Source organism: Bradysia coprophila, unplaced genomic scaffold, assembly GCF_014529535.1.
Source record: "Bradysia coprophila strain Holo2 unplaced genomic scaffold, BU_Bcop_v1 contig_70, whole genome shotgun sequence".
Taxonomy (NCBI): Eukaryota; Metazoa; Arthropoda; class Insecta; order Diptera; family Sciaridae; genus Bradysia; species Bradysia coprophila.
The window spans coordinates 3,411,955-3,437,227 of record NW_023503941.1 but is presented as its reverse complement, the minus strand read 5'-3'; the positions used below and the strand labels follow the sequence as shown (position 1 = coordinate 3,437,227).

At 38.4% G+C, this 25,273-nt stretch overlaps 2 protein-coding genes across 2 annotated transcripts in view; both read right to left on the bottom strand.

The window, feature by feature from the left end:
* Nucleotides 1-752: 752 nt before the first annotated feature.
* The window catches only part of LOC119083766 (kelch-like protein 17), a 38,028-nt gene continuing 13,507 nt past the window's right edge, over nt 753-25,273 (bottom strand). Inside the window, exons 2-13 of the mRNA XM_037193549.1 lie at nt 18,124-18,221; nt 12,406-12,577; nt 11,496-11,592; nt 5,368-5,489; nt 5,187-5,301; nt 4,705-4,811; nt 4,062-4,178; nt 3,790-4,003; nt 3,651-3,715; nt 3,272-3,566; nt 3,116-3,204; nt 753-3,048 (exon numbers count right to left, since the gene is read on the bottom strand). Coding sequence (XP_037049444.1) covers nt 2,626-3,048; nt 3,116-3,204; nt 3,272-3,566; nt 3,651-3,715; nt 3,790-4,003; nt 4,062-4,178; nt 4,705-4,811; nt 5,187-5,301; nt 5,368-5,489; nt 11,496-11,592; nt 12,406-12,577; nt 18,124-18,161 — 1,854 coding nt within the window. The 5' untranslated portion in view covers nt 18,162-18,221 and the 3' untranslated portion in view covers nt 753-2,625. The remainder of the gene's footprint in view (nt 3,049-3,115; nt 3,205-3,271; nt 3,567-3,650; nt 3,716-3,789; nt 4,004-4,061; nt 4,179-4,704; nt 4,812-5,186; nt 5,302-5,367; nt 5,490-11,495; nt 11,593-12,405; nt 12,578-18,123; nt 18,222-25,273) is intronic.
* LOC119083768 (choline kinase alpha-like) lies at nt 20,466-22,110 on the bottom strand. Its single transcript, XM_037193554.1, has 3 exons — nt 21,735-22,110; nt 20,726-21,668; nt 20,466-20,663 (listed from the first exon to the last, which is right to left on the bottom strand). Exons 1-3 carry the CDS (start codon nt 21,833-21,835, stop codon nt 20,586-20,588), a joined length of 1,122 nt encoding a protein of 373 aa, XP_037049449.1. The 5' UTR covers nt 21,836-22,110; the 3' UTR covers nt 20,466-20,585.

Below are 25,273 nucleotides of genomic sequence, written 5' to 3'. Positions count from 1 at the left end.
AAATTGTATGTAAAAAATTTACAACGAAAAATGTAATGATAAGTACCCCAAGGCAAGTTATAATTAACTGGTCTTCCGTTTTCTCGAGCTCATAATGACAGTCTATTGAACTTAGAATAATGGATTGATATTGCTCCACAGCTTTGTCTAAAAAGCCGACTTTTAGAGTCTGTGTACCATGGAATTTTTTGTGGATCGGTTTCCATAGCGCCACAGACAATGGACCACCCTCCTTGTAGAAATTAAGAAGAAAAAAATTGGAAAAATAAAATTTTTGAATTCAGTTTGGCTGTAAAAGGTATACTTGAGTCATTGATTGATAACAACACACGTCCACATCGTCCACTTAATACAATATTTCTTATAAAAAAGATAAATTCATTGGCAGTTTTTGTTTGTTTTTACAGAAAATATCAAGTGGTCAGTTGGTCTAAGATCAGTTAAAAATAAATTTGATTTTCCATTTTTTTTTGTTAAATATTTTTTTTAACTCGCGTTTTGGTTCATTCTTAATTTATCATTTTTTTTGTAAATTTGTAGTTCTCTTACTTTCTAACACAAAATTTTTTGTTTTGATTCGATTCCATTCGATCATGTGAAACCGATCAGAGTTCGAACATAAATATCACTTCGCGAACTGTCAACTTCAGGTTGGTATTTCTCTCAGAAACCTTGGCAAAAATTAAAATATTTTCGTCAAGTTAGATTTTGTTGTAAAAAAAAACCAGGTTGACAGGTCCGCGAAGTGCCCATTAGAATTATGAGGTGGTTTTCACAAAGTATGTAAACACTGAAGGCAATACAAACGTTCAGCGAATGACAGGAAATATGTAACCCAAGTTTCAGGTTAAGTTGAGTGTAGCGCTCACTTTTTATTTTGTGTAGCGCTAAAAACTTCTACAGAATTGATCGAATGTGGTGAATAATCATTTTAATAAAATGAAAAACACAATCTTGAATCGGATAGCATGAATGTCAACACTGCAAAAATTCTATTGAAATCGTCAGCGCTACAATGAAATGAACTTGCGCTGCACTTCAATTCACCCGAAACTTGGGTTTTTGTGTGTGCTTTTGCCACCTTCAGTGGTTTTTATGTATTTTGGGTTTCTAAACTTTCTTTTTACTGGAAGCGCCGCTCATCTACTTAAAGTGCTACAACACTGCAACATGGAAATTAATTTTCATAGTACTCGATTGGGTGCCCTGTTTTCTATATTAAAACCAAAGTAAAAAGGCGCTTCTCTATCTGAACTATCAGCTAGCTATTAAGAAGAAACTGAGGGAGCATCGGGAGCATTGACTACAATTTTTACGAGATAGAATTTTCAGATTTTCTTTAGGATAAAATCCATTGATTTACTGTCTCATCGATCTAAACATTTTCAATAGTGACGTGGCACTTACAACATCCATTAGATTTATGAATTAAGCGCAACGTTTCTATTAATTGAATAATTTCATAATTTCATAGCCCATCATCAGAATGTTCAAGGCCCACTCCAATTCACCCATCAGTCATTTTCGGTATTGTCTTGCTGAGCATGCCTCGAAGTATCCGCTAACCGGTACAGATACCACTCCTAAAGGTACATACGTTTTCAACGGAAATACATTCCAATTTCAATTTTATATACACTGGGTTGGATTGAACGAGCGTAATGGCTATCACAGCGCCCATTTTTGTTAGCATGCTCGACGGTTGTTGGTAAAATTTTCTGTTTTCATTTTTTAACGATTCACTAGATGTTTGTACGTGCAGAAAAGTTGTATGAGATTATCTGCCTATCGCATTCCTTCAAGTAATTTCATTGATAGGAATCACAGGGTCCGGAGGTAGAAATGATAGCGAAATTGTGACGACTCCTGCGATTTTTTTAGTTTTGTTGAATTTCGGTTATTTACTAAATGTGGTAAGAATGGATAATTTGATCGTTAGCCAGTCCAAGAATCATTGTTGTCCAGTCGAGACTGTCTGACTCCTTTAAATTCGAAACTTTTTTTTTGGGCAAATCTCTTGACTTTTTAAGTTCAAATTCTACTTTTTAATCCAAAGGAATGTAAGAGCCAGACAGTGGGGGTAATGGTCCTTTGAACGAAATGGCGACGAGCAGCACGAAGTATCCGTTGTCTTCTCAGTGAGATCCGTCTCTTCCCATTGGACTGAGCACTTATTGAATTATCCCTCAGTGACTAGACTTAAGCAAGTGAATCTTCGGAAAATTACAAGAGATGTGAAGAGAATACGACAGGACACAGGACGAATAAAAGAAATTTAAATTTGAGGTTAGATGCCGCAACAGAGCGTTTGATCCATCGTAGAAATGGGTCTGTGCGGAAATGTAAATTTTACTTACATCGACAGGACATCTACGTAAGAAATGCGGGATATTGGATTTTTAGACCACACGCTGCTTCGTCTTCATTCTCAACGATATCGACGACACTAAACACTTTCCGAAAGAAAAACGAATTGCTCATCCCCGTCATGCCATTTCCATTCCGTCCTCACCACTTTCCCATTCCCCATTCTCACCGGCTAAATATGCTAAAAAACTGAATCTCCTGTTATGACCCGTTATTGGTCGTTGTTCCGGTCACACTTTCCGGAATCGTGGTTAAAGGTCATAAATTGGTCGTTTGCACCAAGCCACGTTCCAGATTGAAGCATTCCAAAACGGCCGCTCCCACCGAACTCCGTCTGGTCACCATTGACGACACAATGGTCCATTTGTTTTGCGGTGCATCGTACTTTTCCACCGAATTCAGTGACGACGAACCATCGTTACCACCCAGAGCATACAAAAATCCATCGACTTCGATGACTTCGTGAGTGGATCGTCTCGAATGCATAGCCGTTATGGGTTCCCATGCGTTGCGTCGTATGTTGAGCCGTTCACCGCTCGACATGCACATGGTGCCATCATTGCCACCAATGCAATATAGATCGCCGTCCAGTGAGGCTACACCGCAGCTACTGCGACGTGACGTCATATTCGGAACGGGAGTCCAACGACCGACTCTGGGATCGAATCGTTCGACTGATGCCTGCGTTCGAAGGAAACATTAGAAATTAGAGATTCTTGGAACGGAGCCGGCAATTGAGTTTGCGAACCTGATAATTTGTCGAATCAAATCCGCCCAACGAGTAAATGCATCCGTCCAGAACAGCTAGTCGACAGTACCGCCGTCTCGTGCTCATAGCTACATATGGACAGGGAAATGGAAGGAGTCAACGTCAGATCATACGCACACTTCAACGTCACATTACCTGGACATGAAGTCCAAACGCCGGTCAACGGATCGTATCGCTCCATGGAACTTAAACACGATGCACCGTCATATCCGCCGCAAACATACAACAGACCATCGAAGGCACATATGCCAAGACACGATCGCTTTGTACCCATCGGTGTGATGTTCGTCCAGTTATTCGTCAACGGATTGTAGCATTCGGCTGTTGATAGATCGGCTACTCCGTCATAGCCGCCGACAACATAAAGAAGCTTCCGCAACGAGGTCACACCCGAACGGGAACGTCGCCATAGCATTGGAGTGATGGGAATCTGTAAAGAATGGTATTCAGTCAGCAGTTGTTGGAGCATTCCAGCCAGACTATGTATTGTGTTCGCTTGTCCTCTCAATCTTACCCAAGTATTCGTTCTGGGATTGTAGCACTCGCATTCGTTGTGAATGGCAAACAAGCTTCCACCACCTTGAACAACAAACAGGAAATTTATCCGTCCCATCAACCGACAAGTCATTTTCAAATATTCAGTTTAGACTCACCGACGGCGAACACGTATGGTTTCATTCCATCCGGTCGCCTCTCGCTGGTTCGTTGTGTGTTCATCAGACTTCTTTGCTCCGGCAGCAGATGATATTTCATGGCCTCAAGCAGTAGCTCCTTGCATTCGGAATCGTCGCGAATGAGGCTTTCAGAGTCAACACAAGACATAAGAAACTCTCGACTAACTAAGGGAAGACGTACGTGACTCATCAACTGCAAAATTTGTGGAATTTAGCAAAAATGACAAGAGGTCGGATTGATGGCATTATACCTCATAAATGTGCTTTTGCCGTTCAGTCAGGTCGTGTTTGATCCAATTGAGGACAGCCAGAAATACTTTCTCTTCCGAGCAGATGTTCAGCTGATTGTTTGATATCAAATCGTTGACCTGGAAACATTTTCATTTGGGAATCAGTTACACCACCTGCCCCTGTTTATCAGAGGTGAAACGTCGTGCTGCAATTTTCGTGCAGTTTCGTCCTGCATTGATGGCACCAATACTCTCTCTAGCAAACAAACTTCGTCTGGACGCTGTCAAAATACCGCTTTAGAGAGAGTATTGATGGCACAGAAAGGGAGGCGATGCAAAGGGATCTGAATAACCGAAAGTCGGTTGTCGGTATATTCTTAAGGAATCAAATTCGTATACCGCTATTCGTCTTACATACGGAGCGTACTGGTGCAGTTAAAACAAACATCATGAGCTTTCGTTTGAGTTACTTTCGCCTATCATTTCATAGATGGCTTCCTCGGTGCGGTTGTGTACAATGAATACTGCAGATGACAACACAAAATTTCGCTCAAAAGTCCCTCAAAAGCTCCCTTTATACTCGATTTCGTGTACTCAAAAGTTTTCGATTTTGTTTTTCGTCAAAGTTATGGGGATGATGGCAACTGATCGTCGTTGTACCTACCTGACTGAATGGTAGCAATAAAAATTCCTCGGTGCCAACCACTTGTTGAAAGTTCTGCAAAGCATACTTATGGGATCGACTGTGAAGTTCCTTGCATGAATGAGCATCTGTGAAAATCGATTTTTTATTCAACCTTAGTAGTTCGCGGTTTTTTAGGGCAGGCGATTCGGAGTGGAAAGAAATTTTCAAAACACGAAATGAATGGATGGGTTCAATGGTCAATAGGTTTGTTCCAAGGTCATTTCGAAATGTCAAATTTCATCCACAGAAGGCAACTTAACCTCAACTTTCACGTTGACGAAAATTTTAACGAAAAATTTACAAAGAAATTTGTTGACGTTTAGGTTATGTTCATCTCTGTGGATGAAATCGTCGGCGTTCATGTTGTCAAAGTTCGGGTTTACAGTTATTTGGAACAAACCTATTCAATTCACTTTTTTGACTCGACCAATTTTCGGAATTCGAACATGATGCGTTCTTACCTGCAAAGCTTCGAATGCCCAGGCAATTCGACGGGTGCAACTGTCTGAGAAGAAATTTACAGCAAGCCTCTCTAACCGACTGAATTTGTAACAGGCTGGATGCCGGCAACAGAACCTTTTCATTCAAAAAATACCATCATCAGCACAACAAAGCCCTTCTATCAGTCCGGAATGTAAATACCTGAACATTGTCCTCCGTTATGGTAATCTCACCCGAATACGTATATTCGATGAGTTGCCTCAACGCTGCGATGTCCACATCATGCAGTGTGATGCTGACGCTATTTCGTTCCAACATATCGTCTAGAAGGAAATTGTGAGAGATTATCATTTTGCCTGGTGTAATAGTGATGGGGCTCGGTTTTTAAACTCGAAAGATTTTATTTACTTCACGTCACGTAACCGACAAAGCTAATTTTTGGAAGAATATTTCGTCGAGATTTCGTGGAGGTCTCGGGGAAAATTAGTCACTCCCACAACACCTTGAATTCAGTAAATTCAATCATTCTTTCCATATCGAGAATTGAATTTACGATAGTGATGGTTGCAAGCTATACGCATTTGACATCACAGCTGAACGAAGTCCAAATTATATTCCTGATTTCCGGTAAGTAATAGCATTTTAAGCGGAAGTTCATAATGATATGTCAAATTGTATCGTGCTGTGAAAGTTCGTGTTTACTTCGAAGCAACGATATAAACATTAATAAGTGAAGGTAACGCAAGCACCAAGCCTAAGTTTCGGGTGAATTGTTATGTTGCATCTGTGACGAACCAAAGTATATAAACACGACAGGTAATGCTAACCCTCAGCGGATCAGAGGAATTACGGATCCCGACTTTCAGGTGAATTTAATTTTTGTAATGTTGCCATCGTCATCTTTTCTTGTCTCTAATGTTGTTGCACCTGCTAACTTTGTATGGAATCGAATGCACCTCCGGTTCTGAAAGAACAGGTTAAGACAACTCTGAGTGGATCACGAAGGCGCTGACACGCAAATTGCGTCAACGGCTGCGAAGTTTATATGAAAAATGCAACTTGACGAAAACAAAATTCTGAATTTTCGAGAAAAATATTTTCTTCAAATTGATTTCTCACACTGTTTATAAAAGGGCGCAGGTTTAGCATGTAAAAAGTGCCCCCAAAGGAACTAAAGCATATGATACATCATTCGAAAGGTCTTGGCCTAGAACCACTTTTAGTGTAGTATCAAACTCCAAAATGGAGTTATAGTGGAGTTATTGACGAAAATGTGAATTTTGTTTTTCATTTATTTCTCTCTAGTGTGTTGACGTAAAAATCTGTAAAAATTCTCAAAAAATGTCTGTATGAAGGGTAACATCTGAGATTTTTATTAGATTTTTTGGACCCCTATTTAAGGGTGAAAAAATTCAGAGAAAAATTCTGCGATTTTTAGACCCGTACGAAGTACTGGGGTCTTATGGGTTTACGCATACGTTTGTAACACGTCGAATTGGACTCCCTGAGTTAGGGGAAACCTATTGTGGTTGTCTAGAGATGCCAAATCCGCGAAAAAAAAATGTCCGTCTGTCCGTCTGTCCGTCTGTCTGCACGATAACTTGAGTAAAACGAATCCGATTTTGAAAATTCTTTTTTTTTCCGTTTGGTAATGTCAAAAGACAGGCTAAGTTCGAAGATGAGTGATTTTGGATCGACCCCTCCCGAGCTGTGGCCCAATAAGTGCTTTACGGTTTTTCGAAGATATCTCCGGACATTTAAACGTTAAACTTGTAAGTGATACGTCAAATAAAAGGTATTTACAATACCGATCGACAAAAAAAAAGTTCATGGAAATCGGATGACCGACTCGTGAGTTAGACCCCTTGGTGTGGAACAGGCACAGGGCGGCAAGCAGTTTTTGCTTGTAGGTCGACCACATTTGAACATATTTCGTCTGTTTTAGCTTTATTAGATAGGTATTGACCGTACCAATCAGGGAAAAAAAAATTTATGAAATTATGTTCACCGGAGCGTGAGCTAGGTCTCTTGGAGTGAGCTCTTATCTGGCTACTCGGAAGTACAGTGAACGTGGTGTATTTTGACAATATCTCGAGTAAATTTTGACCGAATTTCATGAATTTTTTTTTTGTTTGAAAGGTATTAACGAATGTAAAGCGTCGGTACTATTTTCGGTCTCCTAACAAAATGGCTGCCGGCGTCCATATTGGATTTTAGTAAAATAGAAATATCTTGGGAAAAATGATACTTAGAGAGTTTCTGTTAACATGGAAATAATTTGTTATGTGTGTGGTGTTTCAGGGATTCCATATACGGACATCTATATATACCTATATACAGCTATATTGAGCTATATACAGGCATACAGAGCTATATAATAGCATATTCATCTGTGAAATGTTTATTTACAGTAAAATATAGGTAAATATAGCGGTATATAGCTGTTTAAATAGGAATTTATGAAATTTGTCTTCGTACGGGGCTGTCTATATTGCCTCCGGCAATTTAGTTGTATATGATAACAAGGCAAAGAGTGGATAATGTAAGTGATTTTAAAGGGAGAATAGTTTTTCAGCAGAGAAGAAAATGAAGTAAGAGAAATGAAGAGTTTCACATTAAAGGCTTTTGATACGAATAGGTGTTTCGTACGGGTCGGCGTTAGCTATGTTTTTTCGTACGTTGGAGGTACAGAACTAACTCGGTATTTTGACCATTGATTGGTCTTATGGACATGTATTTTGCATAATTTTTTCAGATTTTTCAAAATGGTGGAACATATTCAATTTTTCGAAACAATTTTTGAGTGAATTTTTTAACCCCAAAGGAGGTGTCCAAAAATTCTGCAAATAATCACAGATGTTACTCTCCATACAGACATTTTTTGAGAATTTTTTCAGAATTTTAAGTTATGATAAAAATTTTGCATCGAGGTCGGGCTACTAGCAAATTTAGGGTCATTGAAAACGAAATTTCTATTTTTATGTTTGTTATGGCAAAATGAGCAGATATTATACGACAGGTAACTTACGTAAGTCGAAGAGACATAACTCAAAGACAATAATTTGTAATATTTGTAAATTTCGTTTTCAATGACCCTAAATTTGCTAGTAGCCCGACCTCGATGCAAAATCTTTATCATAAATAGTTCTTGCTGAGAATCATACATGGCATATTCGGTATCATTGGAAAGCTTAGACTTCAGGCTAACTGTAACAAGGTATATTGTGTTAAAATATTCCAACCGGCAAGGTATGGAAGTAGCCAAAGTTCACCGAGGGTAGCAAAAAAGTGACTTTTCTGAAAATGTACCAAAAGAGACCACTTTCAAAATTTTTTTATTGCTATTCGAAAGAGCACATTAACCTTGTCTAGAAACGCTATTAAAGTGCTGGATCGAGAACTTCGTCGAGGAGGCATCACCGCTTGAAGAGGTGGAATTTTCGACTTTCACCTTCTATTGCTCTGCGACCAAATGACCGAGAGCAATAATTTTTACATGGTTGTTCTTAGAATTTGACCCTCTACCGATTCCAGTTTCAAACACTGGTCCAGCAACTTCCGCGGAGCCAGGCGATGATATTCCTAGTTCTCAGAAACGGCTCAGCGGTTGCGCCTGCAACATGTGCCGTTGGATAGTACACGCCTCCCCTAACTCAGCTATGAAAAGAACCAAGATGGAAGTCGACATGTTTATTTAAAGTTCGTTCAGCCCCACCGTGTAGAGAGAAATAAATGAAAAACAAAATTCACATTTTCGTCAATAACTCCACTATAACTCCATTTTGGAGTTTGATACTACACTAAAAGTAGTTCTAGGCCAAGACCTTTCGAATGATGTATCATATGCTTTAGTTCCTTTGGGGGCACTTTTTACATGCTAAACCTGCTATGCCCTTTGGTGTCACAAATTTTACGGAACCCAAGTTTCGGGTGAATATAAGATTTGTTATGTTGCTTGCGTGATTATTGGCGTGTTAAGTGCCCATTCCACTTAAAAAAAGTACTCCGTGAGAGAGCCGTGAGAGAGCAAACTGTCAAATAAACAAAGAAAAATTGAAAAAATTCAATTTTGTCTCTCACACGGAGTACTTTTTTTGGTAAGAGGAAACTAAGCATTAATGTTGGTAGAAATGTGTTGCTCTGCATACAATTTTTCGTGTTGAGTATAAATATGCAACCTAACAAAGTGAATTTAACTAGTGGCCAACATCGCAAAAATTATATTCACCCGAAAGTAAGGTTCCGTGAGTTTTTGTGGATTTGCATTACCTTCTGTATGTTTATATACTTTGTTCTTAACCTGTTCTTTCAGAACTTTGCTCACTAGCTGCATCTTGACGCAAACGAACTCAATATGCGTGCAACATGACAAAACTGAATTCACCTGAATTCGATTCCACATAAACTTAGCAGATGCAGCAACCAGGGTTCCGGCATAACGTTATTTTTAACGTTATTTTTTGTTACGTGGACGTAACGTTACAAAAACGATTCAAATGTAACGTTATTATCATAACGAAAAATTTAATGGTACATTTGTTACAGTTACACAATCTAAAACGGTTTTTGTTAACGCAATGTTTTTCTGTACATCTCGTAACGTTACAAGAAAACGAAAATTTTTCCGGTACATCTCGTAACGTTACAAGAAAACGTAAATTTTTCCGGTACATCTCGTAACGTTAAAAGAAAACGAAATTCTTTCCGTTACATTCCGTAACGTTACCATGATACGGAATATTTTTCGATAAATGAAATAACGTTAAGACAATTAACTGTTCCAATACAGTATCTTGAAAATTAGAGTAAATTACAGTAATAGCCTGGTCTAAAGGGAGGTTCATACGAATATTTTCTATCGTAAATGTTTTTTTTATTGAATTTTGAAGTAATATAATTATAAAACGGAGCATTTATCATGAAATTTTTGTATTTTTATTGTTTACAGCTCCGGAAACCGCAACTTTTTTGACACTAATTCTTTTTTATTTCTGTAACGTTACAATCTTTCCAAAAACGATTTCGTTTCTCTTTGTAACGTTAAGCCATACCGCAAATAAATTCGTTTTACTTCGTAACGTTAAGGCATACCGGAAAAAATTTGGTTTTACTTCGTAACGTTAAGCCACACCGGAAAAAATTTCGTTTCTCTTTATAACGTTAAACCATACCGAAATAATTTTTCGTTACACCGATTTCGTTATGAACTGTACCGAAAAAGCAAAAGTTCTATTTCGAAACGGTACGAAGTGAAACTTTTATGATAAAGTTTTAACGTTAAGGAACCCTGCCAGAAACATTAGACGTAAGAAAATATGACGATGGCAACATTACAAAAATTAATTCACCTGAAAGTCGGGATCCGTAATTCCTCTGATGCGCTGATGGTTTGCGTTGCCCTTCAGAATGTACTTCGTTTGAAATGATACTTTCCATCGCATTGTAAACACGATTTTTAATAAGCCTACACTCTAGAATGCAGGTTGCGAAGGCGGGTGAATTTTGACAATTGAGACATGTTTTGTTAAATACGCTCATTAGAGATTGTGTGAATAGTGAACTTGAAGAAACATTTTTTTTGTTAAGTTGAAATCGTCATATAGACGTTTTCAAAACCTAATTGGCACCACAGAGAAATTTTGATGCCATCACCTTCGTGATCAACTCAGAAGTGTCTTAAAACCTGTTCTTTCAGAACATTGGCATAATACAGCTATGAAATGCACGTTCATTAAACGCACTACTTCGTTCTCAAGACTGTGCATAACAGTTACTTGTTGACCGGGGCCAGCTAATGGGGCATTCCAACAAGAGCAATGGCAAAGAACGGACCGTAATTTTTCTCCACGAAACGAAAGACATCGATTCGCCATACCATTTTCGAAAACATAACCAAAGTGACAGTTCGAATGAGAAAAGTTATATTTTCTCACCACGGGAGAGAAAGTGCTGCACTTTTCTCACTAGAAATGTCCAATCGACCAATCGTCAACAAAACAAATTTTCTCATTGCCCTTTGAGTGGAGATTGTTTTCATGCTTTGGGGAAGAAAATAGCGTCGATAATGGAAATCGTGGATGATTGCTTGATTGGACTAACGTCGGGAAACTAAAATCAATCCTCCGAGTCACACACATAAATAACTAAATCACCCCGCGCGCACGCATGAAAAGTATTCGACAAATTTGTATTTCAAATAAATGTCGGGACACAAAAAAATGAATGAAAAACGAAATCAATTGAATGGAATCTCATTTTGTTTATCGCTGTTACGTATACGTATACAAACGATTCATACTCTACATTTGGCTGCACACATTTTTACGTACCATTGAACATTGCATAAAAATATGGACTAACGGAGGCAAGCACCACTTTATGAGCATTTATGGTTTCGTCACCAACTTCTAGAATTACATCGCACAACTGAAAAGAGAAAGAAAAAGAAGAAAAATGTTCGTTAAAATTACGTTTGAAATGCATCTTTGCGCTACTGGTGTCGCTCTATCGCGACCTTTTAATTCCCATTTTAAGTGGAGATAATCTTAACGTTTCTATTCAGAGAACATTGACTGTGAACCAGGGCCTATTTTCCGAGAAAACGTTTTCTTCGAACAAACCATTTCGAGAATGAACTGCTAGCACAAAACGTACATTAACCAGTCTCCGGACAATTACCAGCTGTCGGAACTTTTTTGAGAGACTGGAAAAATACGCCAGCTGTTGAGAATTCCCAAAAAAAGCGACACGAAAACCCGCTAATTCTAAATTTCACTGGCCAATTGTTTTGTCGGCTTTCGAGCAAACCAAAACCAAATCGGTTATTTTATCGGTATTACCGGTCCGCGACACACAAAAAATTTAGTTCCACAACTTTAACCCCTCTATTGTCGAATTTTCGATAAGTTGCCCAGCGTATGGAACGGTTTTTTTCTCGACATAAGAACCCGCACTGCTATCCCAATTTCTACATAAAATTTGTCTCATCATTTTCCGAGCGATTTCCCCTCAAGTAAAGACATGTGCTGTTCCCAAAAAAAATCGCGAAAATTGAATTCCTAACTCAAACCCCAATTCTCCCAACTTAATTGCCTAATCTCTAACCTCAAGCATTATACACGCGTGTCAACTCAATTCAACAGCATGACAGTATAGCGTGAGCTTTTCCTTGCCGATGGAATTAAGATGCGAACGAAAACAAAATCGAAATCAACAAAAAGAAAAGCCGAGACCACCCACCTGTGCATTCTGTCGCATACGATTTATGGCCGCAAACGAAGCAACACAGTGTCCGGGATTTTGATGATGTGCCTGAGGTAATATATCGCCTTCGATTTTCGGGCTCAGGTCACTTGGTGTTTGCGTTGAATTACTTGTAACCGTTATATCATCGGTACCGTTTACCGGCGATCTGCAAATACAAAACGACATCACTTTTACTATACAATCACAAATCGATTGAATCAACATTTATATACAACGTTCGGTACTCCCGAACGTATAATTATGTCTTGTGGAGAGGGGACAACCATTCAAACGAAAAAGAATTCAATGAAAACCGTTCGACACAACAAACCAATGCGATGCGATGTAACGAAATCCTTATGAAATCTCAATTTATTGGGCTCGCATACCGAAGGGACGATACGGGAAATTGTTTTATTTTCATTGTTTTCACAGCAGTTTATATATCACAGCAAGGGTGTATGCATATATCGATCAACTGAACATAAAGTTACGTTCCAACGATGGCGTTGTGGATGTGACGCATGTCCTGAACGATAAACAATTGCCCATTTCCTACACAGAGACCATTTTATGTGACGATAAATATATTGAAATGTCACTAGTATCTAGAGTTGCTAAGATATCCGATTGTTCTGAGAGTGTAGCGTACATGCACGCAAGTATAGGTTCATCATTCTACCCTCTTGGAGTTGCGTCACACTACACTTTTCCAAGTGTTTCTACTGATATAACATCAAAACTCTCCGTATCTGCTTTTCCCCTGTTTGCTTCATTAACATTATGTGGACACAGGCTATAATAATGTGAAGGAAATGATTTACTTAATGGCTTTAATTGGGATTTAGATATTGGTTTATGGGTTGGAACACAATGTGATAAAATGGACGAAAGTTTCAATTACAAACATTGGCCTGAGCACATAAATTAGACCGACGAGGCGCCAACTGTGAAACATTTTCGCTGAAGCTGACGAATTTCGTATATTTTTGTCGTTTTCGTAAATGTTTACCTATGTAGGTGCTCGGCAGGGACTATACTTTTGGGAAAACATTTCCGCAAGTTTTTCCTAATTTTTGCTTACTTTCCAACCTTTTATGGTTTACATGGTATGAGTGGCTTTCGGAGAGATGATCGAAGATTCGAAATTTATTTGAAAAAGCCTGTTAAATTTAACTGATCTGTCAGTCAGCTGTGAAGAGAGTTGTGAGGGTTGAACTGTATCTGCAAAAAAAAAAATTAAATTCGATTTCTCTCATTTTGGCGTGTGATACCGAGACCAGTTGCAATAAACTAGTTAGATATCGCTCTATACAGTGTTCAAAGAGCGTAAAAACAGGGGAAAAAACCAGTTAAATTAACTGATCTCGATGGGTGATACGTCAAAGTTTGTATGTAAAAAGGGGAAAAAACCAGTTAATTCAACTGATCTCGATGGGTGATATGTCAAAATGAGAACTCTCTTTGAACACTGTATAAGAAACATTGAGAGTAAGCGGAGTAAGCCCAGTTTCAATTTGTGTGTAATTTCTGTCATTTTGACACCATCAGATTAGTTACAATTAATTGGTCAGAAATCCGTGAACACTCAACATAAGAGTTGACCTCACCCAGAGAACGTGCTGAACTAAATTTTGACAACTTCCATGGCAATGTAAACAAAATTTATTTAATTTCATTTCACTATTTAAACACGTTTTTTCGATTGACCAAATCCCGATCAAAAACGGCCGTGAAGAATCTAACCTCACCCTCACAGTTAACTTTGACAGCATTAACTGAGTAACTTAACGTCAGTGAATGAAATAGAATTTCTGTACGAGCTCTCGTCGCTCTAGTACTTACCACTCACCTAGTTTTGGTACCAGTTTTCATTGAAAAATTGTCAATGACAATGGGGCACGGGACGCACTAGTTTCCACTGAAAACTACAACAAAAGCACAAGTTTTATCCTGACAACTACAACAGCGCCATATTCAGCTAAAGAAAATTTGCTGACAAGTGGTGAAAACGTCATTAAGATCCATGCACCTTCGCGATTTTGGATCATGTCCGGAGCGATAGCGGAGGACTTGACGCAGTCTAACTTCCAAAAAAAGAACGAAGAAATTTTTTTGAGACGCGGCAACTATGTATAGGCGAGAATTTAAGTTTTTTTCCTTTGCCCTGTATCACCACAAATCCTATTCTATCTTATTCGCGCTTCAAATACGAGCAAAACGAGCTGTCACTCGACTATATAGGTTTAAAATTGCCGGAGATACATCGTTTTGAAGTTGGTCATTTTGATAGAAAATGCACCAAATTAACGTTTTCCAAACAATCAAAATCTTTCAACTTACTCTGTATGTTTCTATCTGTCTATCTGTCTATCTGTCTATCTATCCACGGACGATCTCGGAAACCAGTCAGCCAATCTCCATGAAATTTTGCAGGAACCTCAGGGTGGGTATATAAATGAAAATGAGATACGCCATTACCCCAGGAAAAACCAGAATTTTGTTTTATTGGCCTCGAAGTGGTTTATGAGTGTGGTTTTCGAGAGTCGGGAACGCGTTTTCGGCTGTAGCTTAGCTGTATTGAAACCTACAGAGGCGTGCGACCCATCAAATGAAAGGTATTCGTAACACGATTCGAACAAAAAAATAATTAAAAATCGGGGCAGATTCGTTTGAGCTAGAATGATTAGAGTGACCAAATTTTGAGCTACTCGAGCGTAGGATGAAAGGACTAATATTTTTTTGGGTTATGAGAGATAGAGAATTACTTTCTTCGGCAAAGTCTCAGAGTTTTACGAGTAGAACAGAGGGACATATGTGAAAAATGTCGAAAATTTGAAATGGGTGGGTCAATTGGGGTTTTGGAGATATTTCTTGAATGGTGGCAGATGGAGAATTACTTTCGTCAAATTTTCGATTTTCGTCAAATTTTCTGAATTTCGTCAGATTTTCGATTTTCGTCAAATTTTCGAATTTCGTCAAATTTCGTCAAATTTTCAAATTTCGTCAAATTTTCGAATTTCGTCAAATTTCGCCAAATTTTTGAATTTGGTCAAATTTTGACAAATTTTCGAATTTCCTCAAATTTTCGATTTTCGTCAAATTTTCGAATTTCGTCAAATTTTCGAATTTCGTCAAATTTTCGATTTTCGTCAAATTTTCGAATTTCGTCAAATTTTCGAATTTCGTCAAATTTCGTCAAAATTTCGAATTAAAACTGTAAACTGTTATAAAAAGCAGTGTTGACTACACTTCTAAAACGACTGATATCCCAACAAAAATCTCTTCGAGAAAAGTGTGACGCAGTCTTTGAAATACAATTTCTAAAATGAATGATATCGCTAGAGTTGACGCTTTCAGCTTCGTTACGCAAAAATTAAATTTTACACCCAATTTTAGTTCAAACAAGCTGGCTTAGGTTTTCTCATCATCTGCCAGTGGCAGATAAATTTTCTTGCTGGTCTGTTCCTGAACATCTGCCACATTCCGACGCAGATTTTTTTGGTAAAATTTTAGTTGTTTCCAGTCTAAATTTTTTGTGTAAAAATTATTTGGCAGATGATGAGAAAACCTAAGCCAGCTTGTTTGAACTAATTGGGTGTAAAATTTAATTTTTGCGTAACGAAGCTGAAAGCGTCAATTCTAACGATATCATTCATTTTAGAAATTGTACTTCAAAGACTGCGTCACACTTTTCTCGAAGAGTTTTTGTTGGGTAGCAATTTATTTAACTTCATTTGACAGTTCCGACATTTTTGTCATGAAAACGTTTTTTCAATTCACGCCGTAAGTGCGGTCGAAATTCAAAATGGAAAGTGCGGAGGTCGTTCTAACGTAGCGTCATTTTCATACAATGAAGCGTTGAAATGTATTTTTCGGTTCACTTTTTCATCGAATCGTCCACTTACAATTCAAATTCTAGTCGCACTTACGGCGTGAACATCTCGTGTGATGTGACTAACCCGCAAATTACTAAATTTGTATCGATAATGTTGCTCTGATGACATGATTGGTTACATGATGATGAAACCCTAATGGTCAACTCTGTCAATTCACCTGCTATATCTGGATGCGAGATTTACAATTTACTGCTCTCACTCCAATATATGAATTAGGGTTTTATTATGCATATAAGTATGGTCGGCATTAACTATATGCATGGTCTGGTGATGATATAATGCAAACACATCAGAATTGTGACTGTTCTACATAACAAAGTTTGTGGTCATTAACCCTAGTTCGAACCCTTCGGTAATGCGCATACCTTTACCTACAAATTTACCGCGATTAAAGGATGAAGTGGCTATTTCGTATATGCTGTCGGGGGTGATTCATTGGGCGGTAATTATGGAAAACATCAAAATTCTGAAATAGCTTTTTATTATGGACAGGCGATTGATTACCCTCTAAAACAGAAAGTATTATTAACGTCCGTTATAAAGGCAGACCACGCCAAATATTTTGTGTGTTCTTTTGTTGTTATAAGCCAAAAAAAAAAAAAAAAACGAAAACAAATTGCGCGAAGCCTAATAAAAGCACACACGTTATTACCAGTTCAATGATTTATGTTAAATTTATGTGCGGAGTCTAGTCCCCCAGTCACCATTTTATTCGTACACAACGAAATTTAGCATTAAATTGTGTATGGGGTGCTGTTAACAACACAATTTGTCATTACCACGAATATGTTATCCGAATGTAATTCCCAAAGAACACAACAAATTTGGGCCTCCTCGGTTTGATTTCTTTCCTCGTGCGAAATAAATAAATTCGTTTAAAGAGTCACCATTCATTGAGCTTCATTAATTGCCATTATTTGATTGGGCACAACCTGCCCAAATGCAACCTTGGTCGCAAACATTGTCTCTGGCAATTTGGGCGTAATGGTATAAATGAAGGGGTAGCACTCGCACTCCAATGGCATCGCTAACTTATAGATGAGTATTGACTGATAGCGATTTCTGACCAGCTAGTGATAACTGATCTGACGATCACACGTCAAAGTGAAAGGAATTACATACAAATTTGAGCTAAACTTATCTCAGTGGTTTTTATTCATTCACGAATTTTTGACAGCTGACTCACAGATCAGTTAAATGAAACTGATCCTTGCTCTCCGTGAACATTCTGTATACAGATGTTGGAAAACTCTGCACTCCGAGTGCATAAATGCATCAGTGCCAATTGTTATCCGACACTTCATCATCAACACCAGGGCCTATTTTACGAAAACATGTTTCTCAAGTTTCTGAAAGTTTCCAAAATGTTTCTTAAAGTTTCTTAAAGTTTCTTAAGGAAACTTTTCTAGAAACTTAAGGAAACTTTGAGAAACTTTAAGAAACTTTAGAAAACTTTTCAGAAACATTTTGGAAACTTTCAAAAACTTGAGAAACATGTTTCCGTAAAATAGGCCCTGATCAACACTGAATGCATAGTTAGAGTAGCACACCAGCAAATTGTACATTTTAATTAGATACTCTAATAATGGTCAGGTCATTCACATTTTCGTGTGATTATCGGATAAGATAATTTTCCAAAACGATTGCATAAAACGTACGCTGGCTGTTATACAAAAGGCCCACAAAAAAATGCATTCGATTGTGTGTGTTTGTTGTGTAATTGCAAATGATTCAGCGGAAATAAATGGCCATTGATAGCAATTTGAAGCGATTTTCAAACAAACAAAAAATACAAAAAAAAACGTGAACTTACACATTCGGCTTAACCGGAAGAAACATTTTCCCCTCCATGATTGATTGAATTTTTTATGGTTTATGACTAGTCAAATTTGGTAACCATAATGGAAATCTGTAAATGGAAAAGAAAAGAAAGTTTTTTTTTAGAAAAATATATAATTTGGTTGCTTGCGCTAAAACATTGTATAATTCGACCTTTCGATGGTGTAAGTATAGGAATGTTATAATGAGGGAGAAAGAAATATAATTTGGATCAGTTATTTTAACTAGCCTCTGGAGATATGTCGGTATTCTCGCTCTATTCATAACAGCCCATTTTTGTCTTTGATTAAAGCAGAGAGTGTGTTTTTGAAATCTTTTTGTTGTTCGAAAGGTAATGTGGCGCTACGGTCGCTTTTCGATGTAATGCAGAACAATCCGGTTTTTCCACCATTTTCCATAAAGCAGGAGGACTTATATCATTTGAATCTTCTCAAATATAGTATAGGTTCTAGTGATTGAAAAGGGTTTGTGGAATAGATTTCAAGATAATCGTGACTAAAGTAATCTACTTTCCCGTTTCGAACGTGTTTTAGGTCTTATTTTCTTCTAAATTGTTTGTTTTGTCTCTGTGAACCATTTTCAATCAACAGATTCCATATTTGAGGAGATTCATATTCATCATTTTCTATTACGATATGAAAAATCGTGGAAAAATATGATTTTTCATCATTATTTCAAAAAGCGATCATCGCGCCATCTTACCTGTCGCATAAAAGTTGTTTCTTGTGACAAAAGAAAGACAAATCCGCTGAGAAAACTCATATGTAAAGTGCATCGCTTCCGCTGGATCGGAGGAAATTCAAAGTATGTTAACACTGAAAGTAATGTCAACCTTCCGCTGTGATCCGTTGAGCGTTTGCGTTACGTTCAGTGTTTATATACTTTTCAAATTTCGACGCTGGTGTTATCCTAATCCTGATGCAGGGAAGGAGTCACAATTCGTTGGGTAAAATTAGTGAAATGATAAACGGCAGTGACAAACGTACACTTAAAATTGTGTGCAATCGGATCATTTTCGCTTCTCTCTGTATAGGTTTGTTCCAAGTAACTGTAAACACGAACTTTGACAACCCGATCAACGACAATTTCTGACCATTTCCGTTGAAACAGCGTCCCAGCCGTCATATTAGCAACTCTGACTTATCGACTTTGGGCAAATGTAAACTTTGTGCAATGATGTTTCATCGATTTTGCAGATGCCAGATAATTAAGCGACAATTGATTTATCGCTGTAATAAGTCTTGATTGATTTAGATATCAACGTAAAGTTAACGAAACATTTCTTTTGTTTTCAGCTCTTTTCGCATTGTCAAAAAGGGTCAGACTTGTATTTGCTGCTAAATTTTCTCAATTGAATCAATCAAGGAAAATTGGTAGCAAATGCAAGTTTGACATTTTATGACAATGCGAATAGAATTGAAAACAAAAGAAATGTTTCGTTAACTTTACATTGCTATGTAAATCAGCAGTAACCCATATTCTAGTGAATCATCAAATCTTACAACATCTACAAAATCGATGTAAATTTGCAGACAATTGACAAAGCAAGTACGTGTGTGGTGTACCATGTAAATCTAATCAAAGGAAAGCCAGCATCACACGTTTCAAATGTAAATTCATTATGCTAACGAAACATACTGAACGTTTTCTGCAAACGAAACCATGTGCCCAACCTACATGCATACAACCTAACGAGTAAATTGGTAAAAACTAATGTTTCAAGTGTATCAACATTACATGTACACCGAGTTCGCCAAAAACGATTCAATCAATGAATCCGAATCAGCGACGCGACGGTGTTAGCGTTCATTTAAAATTATTCTCCCACGTGATGGGTGATTGATGTGGTCTTGTTAAATGGTTTGTCTACACCGGCAATTCAATAGAAATTTTGTAAAAACGTTTTTATTGCACCGGCATGGCATCTAGAAATGGACCCATATAATTACAACACATTAAAACACCGAAAATAGATCATGTCGCGTTTGTTGGTACAAGTAATAAACAGACAACATCACTCGAATTCAAATATAACGAAAATGGCTTGGATAGAGTGAAGTTGGTTGTGTGTCCTTGTACCAACACTTGACACCGCAAAGTGTTCTATAATCAATATTGACCTCGGATAATATTGATTTGAGCAGAGCCGGATTACCGATTCTAGCTCCATCACTGGGCCCTTGACATTTAAAAAGTGATTAAATGATCTCGAGCGGAGCGAGTGATAAAATTTCTTTTTTGAAACATTTGAGGATGTGTTGAGATCGAAGGGTACATCATATCCAGCGAACGTTAAGATAATCAAAAGACCCAACCACCAGTTGTCAAGCTGCGACCGTTTATTTTCAATTAAATTGAACACTGACACTGATCTCTACTCCGGCACTGCCGAGTTACTTTCATCTCGAATTAGACCCGACCAATTGCCATCCATTTCTACAATGCTTTGCTGTACGTGTCAATGAAATGTTTCTTGTGCTCGTCATACATCGTGCTCATCACCAGTACAATGTCCTAGACCAAAAAAAAGATTTTTTTTCTTCAAAAATTCGGATGTGACATTGATAGCAACTTACGACCCAGCTCTTGACCACCGCATCGGACTGCTGGTGAAAGTATTCCGTGTTGGGCATTCGCTTAAAAAATCCGTTCACCAATTGCAGTCCATACATGGCAAAGAAATCCACTTCCATCATCACATGATCAACCGAATCCACACCGGTCGCATCGAATTCGAAGTAATTCAATTTCTTCGTTTCGTTCAGATATTCCGCTATCACCATGCGACGGTATTCAACATCCGGCCAGTCGCACACCTTCTCGAAGCATCCGTCTTTCGCTTCCACCATTCTTGCCAACAATACACCGGCTATGTCGCAGGCACGATAATCGGTCGCACACAGTTCATAGTCGATTAACATGACACGTTCGTTGAACTGATCCGGTGTGTCACGAATCAAAATGTTGTTCTTGTTCAGATCACCGTGACACAGTACGATACGTCCGCCCACTTTGGACTCAAAACTACGTAGGAATGCGTGCTCAGCAGCGTACCCTTCGTCCAGGAACGAATAGTCGTCAGAATTACCGCCGACCCGTTCCACTAACTTCAACAGATTTTCCTTCTTGAATTCATTTTGATATGTTGCCGACATGTGAAGCAGGTCACGTTTTCTCTTGGACACAGGCAACTGAAGTGCATGAAACCTGGCCAATTTGCGGAACAATTCCCTCGAAACGGTTTCATCAGTTAAGTCTGCTTCGGTAAGACGATGCGATGGTACAAATTCCTCCACACGACCACCATCAAAAACGCCAAGCAATTTCGGTCCGAGACCGTGCAGACCGTTGGCGAAAAACACGATACCTTCGCCAGTCTCGCACTTTCCAGCCTTAACGATGTCATCCTTTTCGACCATTTTACCGCCATAAAGTCGCACCAAGAATTTCGTGTACGGATTAACATTTGACGCGCGGGAAACGTCTTCGACAATGTACAGCCGACCACTGTTACCACCGCTGGCAATGGAATTTATTCGAATGAATGTTTCGGTCAACTGATTATATTTACGAATCTCTCTTTACCTCAAAATACTGACGGTAACATCGTCTTCGTTCAATGATTTCCAGTGATCGTCAACGAAGGAAATTGCCAGTTCCAAGGCGCGAGCTTTGTCGATATCCATTTTACGTTATGTGTGTGAACTCCAAGGTGAACTCTACACGTTCGAAATAGACCTAATGCAGTGCACGTTAACAGGACTTTTGTTTGATAATGAATTCAGGTAAAACGTTACAAGACAAACTCTATTCTCAGTAACGTTGACAGCATCACACTGGATCTCTCGCGAACGACACCAATGAAATCTTTCACCACAATAGACATATAGACAGAATGACATTGTATGATAGACTAATACCATTCACAACCGAGGTCCAACTTTCCATTATCACCACACACATAACATGAATTACACACACACAGCCATCTACCGACATGTGAAGAGTGCACTGATTCAGATCAGGCATGAGCGCCGACGGAGAAACCTCGGCGGCGGCTAGCCGAAAAAAATTTCTCGGCGGCGGCGAAAAAGTCGGCTTGAGCCGGCTTAAAACGGCTCGGCTGGAGGTTCCTTTTAACTTTTTTTTTAAATAAAAACGTTTAGGTAAATTCATGGAAAATGAACTAGTAAGCATGAAAATGAAATTGTACGGAAAGCGAAAATGTAGGTAGATTAGGTTGTTCAAAGTGCAAGTGGAACTGGTCTTGTTACAAGCAAGTCTCTAAGTCTAAGGTTCACTAACACGTCAAGTTTTATTGCCTCAAAACTTGAACTAAATGGAAAATCATGCTCCAGTACACTCATTTAACTCATTAAGAAAATGGTTTTCGAGAAGAAATCGAAAGCTCACGAAAATCAAGTAAAAATTGAAAAGAAAAAAAATCGAGAAAATTCGCAAAGATCGATAAAGTTTTCTCAAATTTGTGAATTAACTGATTGTGCGCCTTCGGCTCGTTCCGCAAAGGTCATACTTGCAACAACAAACTTAGAAGCGAGGACGTAATATACCATTCTGGAGAATTCATGAAAATTCAAGAAATTTTTCAAAATTTTCTTGATTTTGAAAAAAAAATTCAAAAAGTACTTGAGCTGCTTAGGATCAACAGGAATCTCGGTTTTCAAAATTATTTCACCCATTCACCTTTCGAAATCTTTATTTCATTTTCCAGCCGTTTCAAGCCGGCTTGAGCCGTGTTTTTTGCACCGGCTCGGCTGCGGCGCGGCCTGCTCAAAAATGGCCGGCGGCGGCTTAATCGGCGGCTTATTTTCGGCGGCGCTCATGCCTGATTCAGATTCATACTTTTTACTGTGATTCCAGCTGATATGAAGACCGAGATATCTTTTGATTGTAACTTACATTCTAATGGTGACTATGAATTTGTTGTTGTTGTAGTTGGTGTCTGTGAATGTAATGAGTAATTTTTGTTTATCAATCCGTTCGCTGTGTCGCTCATACTTCGACTGACTTAAAAGCTTTTCCTTTAGTGCTGAAACGAATGAAAATAGCGGAAAAGTGTGTTGTTGGAAGCCTTTAAGTGGCTTGTGAGTGATTATCTGAAATGTGGCACCTTGAGTCCCTCTGTCCCTTATAAGGCTACGGAATAAATTTTTTGTGCGACTGTTGTTATGTAGCGCTAGAAGGGCTTGAAGGGTTAGAACGAAAGTAGTTTTAGTGAATATCTCAGCAGTCACACATCGTAGAGAATTCAAATTAGGGTCAAAATGAAGCCGAATGAAGAATGGAATGGAAAAGTAAAATTTTCGTTGGTGAGTGAGGCATAACTGTCACGTTCAAAATTCGATAACTTGACTCGTCAGCTAAGCCCAATCTGCCAACGAAATATTTTTCAATTTCATAGGTTTCAAGTGGCCTAAGGCACTGCCCCTAGCATTAACATAGAAAATATTTGGAGGCTGATTGTATCATAAAAGGGTTTGTATTTCATTCGTACATACCGGTATTATCTTCCTTCGTGAGAGTTAAAACACACAACACATGCCAGTGTACACGCACACATGATTGAAAATTCGGAGCCTTTTTGACGTCTGTCATTCGAGTGTTAATGCTAGGAGCAGTGTCCTGAGCACTGATCTACTACTTCGTATGAAAGCAAAATTCATTAACGAGACCTATGTAGCAAATGGAAGGTAAGTTTTATACTGAGAAATTTGTAGAACAACTTTTTCCTCAAAACACTCTTACTGTTCCGATATGGCTGTCAGAAAAATGGTCTAACAATAACTGCAACAGTAGCTTCTAGACATGGTTTAGATAAGGTGCACTGATGAGTCGTAGACGACGAAATCAGCTGCACTTTAGTTTTTGTGCAGAAAAATGTTTTTGTAGTACATTGAGTGAAATAGTCGACACATTTTTTCACTATTTTTTCGTGTCGGCTCGAAATAGAACCTTCCCACACGCATCAACACAAGTTATGATTTTACGGACCAAGTTACGCACACTCATATGAGATTTTATTGTATATACAGACTCTCCGGCAGCGCTTTACTAAAGCGTACTAAACTGCGGCAGTACTGAACAGATCACACAATCTATTCATTCAACAAGAGAAACGTAAAGAGAGTCATTAGAGAGTCACTAGTAATTGTGAAATGGAAGAAAAGTAAAGAGATTTATCTCCTGCAAGCTGATATTTCATACATTACGCGTTTCTGCATATAAACACAAACACATACATAACCACAGCCTATACGATTGGATAATTCACACATAACCCACCTAGGGTAAATTTACTTTCCATCTACATATTTGAAAAAAAAAAACGAGCCGTCAGAACTGTCGGAGCGTTTGCTGCGACTGAGCCCCGTACAAACCCGTACATCTATTGCGTACGTGAGCCTAGTTCGTCTTCTTAAAATTCTTATGAAATGTGTACGTCTTAAAAATTGCGCATAGCGCAATTACGAAGCCCCGTACGACGTTCCTTTCAAATGTGACACAAATTTCGAATTGACCTAAAATTAAGTAAGTATCATTTTCACCGATTTATATTGATTTTACAAAAATCCAAAATGGCGGCCGACGGCCATTTTGTTAGGAGGTGGAAAGTAGTACGGCTGCTTTACATTCGTTAGTACCTTTCAAACAAAAAAAAATTTGAAATTCGGTCAAAATTTACTCGAGATATTAACAAAAAACACCACCTTCACTGTACGGCCGAGTAGCCGGATAAGAGCTCACTCCAAGAGACCTAGCTCACGCTCCGGTGAATCGAATTTCATAAACTTTTTTTTCCCTGATTGGTACGGTCAATACCTATCTAATAAAGCAAAATCCATCTAAATACGTTCAAATTTGGCCAACCTACAAGCAAAAACGGCTTGCCGCCCTGTACCTAGTTCACACCAAGGGGTCTAACTCACGAGTCGGTCATCCGATTTCCATAAACTTTTTTTTTGTCGATCGGTATTGTAAATACCTTTCATTTGACGTATCACTTACAAGTGTAGCGCTTAAATGTCTGGAGATATAGTCGAAAAACAGTTACGCACTTATTGGGCCCCAGCTCCGGAAGGGTCGACCCAAAATCGCCCATCTTC

Coding starts and splice junctions, on each gene's coding strand:
- LOC119083768 (XM_037193554.1), bottom strand. CDS start 21,835: ATGGATATCGACAAAGCTCGCGCCTTGGAACTGGCAATTTCCTTCGTT. Junction 21,669..21,734: donor GTTACCGTCAGTATTTTGAG/GTAAAGAGAGAT, acceptor TTCCATTGCCAG/CGGTGGTAACAGTGGTCGGC. Junction 20,664..20,725: donor CGGTGGTCAAGAGCTGGGTC/GTAAGTTGCTAT, acceptor TTTTTGGTCTAG/GACATTGTACTGGTGATGAG.